At 33.3% G+C, this 5,555-nt stretch overlaps 1 protein-coding gene across 1 annotated transcript; it reads left to right on the top strand.

Moving 5' to 3' along the window:
* Positions 1-248: 248 nt before the first annotated feature.
* On the top strand, positions 249-1,184 carry LOC101625377 (olfactory receptor 2T27-like). Its single transcript, XM_004695560.1, has one exon. The coding sequence runs from the start codon at positions 249-251 to the stop codon at positions 1,182-1,184; it is 936 nt and encodes a 311-aa protein (XP_004695617.1).
* The last annotated feature ends 4,371 nt before the right edge of the window (positions 1,185-5,555 follow it).

Here is a 5,555-nt window from a genome sequence, read left to right as displayed (position 1 = left end):
AAAAGAAGAGAATTTTACTCAACAGAGGCTAAAAATCACTGCAGTTGGCTTCTTTCCATTTATCAAACATTAAAGCAATTTATTGTAAAATACATCTGATGAGGAGGTGGTAAATATTATGACAGTCCAAAATTGTGGAGAAAGGCATACAATTTTATATATAGATAGTGCAGATCGGAATCTGTACTGAATGTCAGGCATTCTAATCCATTTGCTTTGTTTTCCAGCATTGTTGCATATATCAGACCATGGTGGGTGGGAATGAATCCTCCATAACTGATTTCATCCTTGCGGGACTCTTTCCTGAGTTTTGGCATTCCACTGTCCTCAATTCCACGATCATTTTCATCTATATCGTTGCCTTCCTGGGCAATATACTTCTAATTTTGTTGATTTGGACTGATACCCGACTCCATACACCCATGTACATCCTTCTCAGTCAACTCTCCCTCATTGACTTAACATTAACTTCCACTATTGTTCCGAAGATGGCTTCTAATTTTTTCACAGGGGAAAGGACAATATCAAGGATTGGCTGTGGAACCCAGAGTTTCTTCTTCCTGATGTTGGGAATGTCAGAGTGTCTCATTTTGACTCTCATGGCTTATGACCGCTACATAGCTGTCTGCCTCCCACTGCGTTATCCCACAATAATGAGCCCCAGGTTCTGTCTGACTATGGTAGCTGCATGTTGGATAGGAGGCTCTATAAGTTCATTTATCCATACAGTCTATCCTATGCAGTTCCACATCTGTGGGTCAAGAGAGATTCATCATTTCTTCTGTGAAGTCCCTGTCCTCATTAAGCTCTCTTGCGAAGACACTTCAGTGTATCAGTTAGTGGTTGTGGTAACAAGCATTGTCCTGCTTATTGTGCCTTTCAGTCTCATTACAGCTTCCTATACACTTATCTTCCTCACTGTTCTCAATATAAATTCTGTTATAGGTAGAAAAAAAGCTCTAGCTACCTGCTCTTCCCATCTAACTGTGGTGAGTCTCTTCTTCGGCCCAAACATATTCATATACATGTCTTTCACTTCTTCTCATAGCCCAGAGCAGGATCAGGCTCTATCTCTCTTCAGCAACATCCTTACCCCTATGTTAAACCCCTTCATCTACAGCCTAAGGAACAAGGAGGTGGTGGCAGCTCTCTGGAAGTTGACAGGGAGATGTGTAGTATCTTAATAATAGTACTTTTTAGCTTTAAAAATAACATGCTAGCCTGGATAAGCAAAGCTCAAATTCAAAGTTCAACTAACTCATTGTGTGGTTTCAAGATCACTGATGTACGTAAATAAAACTGTTAATGTGAATTTTCAAGTCTCCAATGGAGATTTATCTATTTATAAATATCATTTGGAGTATTACTTATAACAAAACATTAAATACTAATTAGTTTACATTTTCAAATTAAATTTAGTTTGAAACCCACAAGGTTTTTAAAAATTTCCTATTACCTTCAATATTAACCTCTTATCAGATGCATGGTGTGCAAAGATTTTCTCCCACCAAATAATCTCTCTGCTTTTGCCACTATCTGTTTCAAAGATACTTTTTAGTTTGATATAGTTCCAGTTTATATTCTCCCTTGTTTTCCTTGCTACTGAGTATAAGTTTGTGAAGAAATTTCTGAAGTTTATGTCAAGGAGTTTTGCCTAATATTTTTAATGAATTTTATGGCTTCAAGCCTATAGATTCTCTTGAATCTATAAAGTTTAGTCATTTTGACAGTGCTATAAAGAATGTATACAAACTCAATAAAAGAAAGCAAATGAACCAATCAAAAATTGGCATGTCGCCTAAGAAGCTATACAGATGACCAACAGACATATGAAAAAATGTTAATGATCACTTATCATCAGGGGTATGTACATCAATTCCAACAAGGTACCATCTCATACCAATAAGAGTAAGCTATATTAAAAAACAAACAAAAACAACTAGTGATATGTGGAGAAATAGGAACCTATTAAACTGCCATAGACTGGTAGAAAGAAGTGTGGAGATTCTACCAAAGTCTGAAAATGGATCTACCATATGACCCACTCCTAGACATCTATCCAAATAACACAAACAGACTAATGGAAATGGAATCCTGCACTCCTATGTTTATTAAAGACTATTTTAAATTACCCAAAATATAGAAACAACTTAAATGCCATGAAACAGTTGAATGGGTCAAGAAAATGTGGTGCATATGCACAATAGAATATTACTTAGTGATCAAAAACAAAGACTCATTCCATTTGAAGCAACATGGGTAGAACTAGAAAGTGAGCAAGAAGAGGAATACCAGATGATTTCATTTATATGTGGAATCTGGAGAAACAAACAAATAAAAAGATCAGAAAAAAAGCTATAAGAATGACTCTTCAAAATAGGCAATAGATCTGAGATGCTCAGAAAGAAAGAGGGAGGAGTGAAAAAAGAAGAGAGTATAAAATGGGGGTAAGAGTATAAAAGAAGTATGGTGGATCACAAAAGTTGTTTTGGTGATGGTAAAAAGATCATGACCACATTTGTGGGAGAAATTCTATATTGTAAAAAGATAATTAAGAATGTTTATAAAAATAAATTTAAAATAAGTAAAAATAATGATTTCATGGAAATAAAATAAGTATTCCTATCTAAACTTAAAAGTGACCTTAGATTTCTTGAGTTTTCACCAAATTAAAAGAAACAAGATTATTTGCAATCCAATAACTAAAAATTACTTACATTGATCCAGGGTTATGTAAAATCTAAGATTCTAACACTCAAATTCACTGTATCTTTTACAATGTCAAAATTTTTATTTGTATTTCTTTATTAAGTTAATATTGGTTTACAGCACCATATATTATTTAGAGAAATAGGTTTGCATCCCTTAAAATGTATATTACCACATCTAGGCCAAAGCACCCCATATTCCATTGTACACAGTCCATTATGCTCACACTTCTGTTCCTTTGGTAGTCTCAATTCTACAGTCATATTTCTAGGGTTTCTTTTGGTTAGTATCTTACATCATTCAGGAAAGTGGCCCATTGAACAATTAGGCAATGAGAAATGCTTATTTGAGAAGTTAAATGTTATGTACTCCTACTCTAATACAAATAGATTTTATTTCATAATTGACTCTTGAACTTTTGTGATAATTATTACAACTAAATATAAGACATTCTATTCTATAATATATAGAGTACTTGAACAACTAGACTTGTTGGATTCAATCATAGAACAAGATGTTACTCCTTTTTGTAAAGTATTGTATTCCCATGCTTATTGCCTGTTCTTAGATGAAATCTCAGGAAGTTCTCTTAAATAATTTGTTCCCCACAAGAAAGTAAAATTTCTCTACTACATCCTCAATTTGGTAGATTTACTACTTTATCTTGCTTTTTATAACTATATAACTATAGATGTTTTTTATAACTATAGATGTTTTATATTACATATAAAACACGTGCATACATAAGTGTGTATGTATAAAATACATATTCATGTATTACATGAAATATTCCTATGTGTATACATTTATATACTACATGGAACTTACCTTGCTTCAGATGTAATTAGGTAATAAACAATTTCGATTTTAAAAGTATAAAAAGAAAATACCTTATTCTTTCTCCTTCCCTGTGTTATTTGCTCTTACAGCTAACTCTCGTGGTCTTGCTCCAACCTGATCTGTTTCAATCTTATTAGTGACTGCAGCCAAACTTGTTTGACTTAGAGGTCTGACAGAAGTTACATCTCATTAGACAGTTCCAGAGGTAATGCCATTCGTTACTCCATTCTCAAGTATTCCATGTCTACTAGGAACCAACAAAAGTTTCTGCCAAACAGTCAGACAGTTTCTTCATTAATCCTTTTTTTCTTGAGTTGTGTTGACAATATACTAGTTCTGTGTGTAAAATATAATGATGTGTACAATGCATAATATATACATTTTCACAATGATAATAACAATATGTCTCAATAACATTGCCACACATATTTATTTTTATAAATACATTTTTACATTATTCTTCATTTTGTACATTTTTCATCTCAATCGTAGCCCCCATGGACTTTCACCACCCATGTGCTATCATCATAGTCCCATGTGCTAGTCCCACCCCCATTTTGGTTGTGTTCCTCTCTCCCCTGATATAGAAAGCCTCTGGTTTACAGTGGTTAGTTGATGTTCCTTTTTACTTTATTACAATTTTACTCTATTACATGTATGCATTTGTTTTTTCCCCTTGTCTCTTTTACTCCTGCTATGACTGAAACCATCTGGCATTACCTGGCATTTCCCTCTTTCTTTCTGGCTTATTTCATGAAGGATGATCTTGTCCAGTGCCATCCATTTTGCTACAAACAGAAATTAAGAAAACAATTCAAAAGATCAATGAAACAAAAAGATGTACATTTGAAAAAATAAGCAAAATAGGCAAATCAATATACTGGATCACAAAGCAAATTGGGAGAAAACACAATTAAATAGTATCATAAATGAAAGAGAAAAGGCACAACAAAATCAAAAGAAGAGTAAGAGATTACTATGAACAGTTATGTGCAAATTCATCAATCTAGAAGAGATGGACAAATTCCTCAACTTTACTATCACCCGAGGCTCGGCAGAGAAAAAAATAGAACACCTAACCAGGCAAATACAAGCAATGGTATTGATACAGTAATCAAGTCTCACCCAAAGAACAAAAGCTTAAGACCAGAAGTCTTTACAAGTGAATTTTACAAAACATTCAGAAATGAACTAGTGCCTGTCCTATACTAACTCTTTCAAAAAATTGAGAAAGACAGAACACTACCAACATGTTTAATGAAGGCAATGATACACTAATACCAAAGACAAACAAGAGCAACACACAAAAAATAAACTTACTGGCTAATCTCTCTAATGAACACTGATGAAAAAGTCCTAAATAAAATCCTAGCTAATAGAATCCAACAATACATAAAAAAGATAACCTTCCATGAACAAGTGGGTTTGATTCCAAAGCACAAGGATGGTTCAACATTCAAAAACAAATTAATGTAATCCAACACATCAACAACAACAACAAAATAAAAAACATATGACCATACCAATAGATGCAGAAAAAGCATTTGGCAAAGTCCAGCATCCATTTATAATAAAGGTACTTGAAACTCTAGGGATAGAAGGGATATACCTTAACATAATATATGCCATATACAACAATCCCATAGCCAATGTCATTCTCAATGGTGAAAGCTGAAATCCTTTCCCAAGTGAAAGATGTCCACCCTCACTACGGCTTTTTAATATAATACTAGAATCCTTAGCCAGAGCAATAAGACAAGAAAAAGTCATACAAGAAATCAAATTGCAAAAGAAGAAGTAAAAATATATTTGCAGATAACATAATAATATACACAGAGAATCCAATATAATCGGCAGAAAACATATCAAAATAATAAACCAGTTTAATTAAAGTAGCAGGATGCCACACATATTTAATTTTTACTTATGATTGGAACTTTTGATATTTACTTTTAGAAACATTCAAATATACAGTCATTTTATTATTGCAGCAATCAAGCTGTATG

This window comes from Condylura cristata, unplaced genomic scaffold (assembly GCF_000260355.1).
Source record: "Condylura cristata isolate star-nosed mole 26May11 unplaced genomic scaffold, ConCri1.0 scaffold00071, whole genome shotgun sequence".
In the NCBI taxonomy this organism is placed as follows: Eukaryota; Metazoa; Chordata; class Mammalia; order Eulipotyphla; family Talpidae; genus Condylura; species Condylura cristata.
This window is presented reverse-complemented; position numbering and strand designations above follow the sequence as displayed.

Bases quoted from the DNA above. Each gene is read 5' to 3' on its own strand.
- LOC101625377 (XM_004695560.1), top strand. From the start codon at position 249: ATGGTGGGTGGGAATGAATCCTCCATAACTGATTTCATCCTTGCGGGA.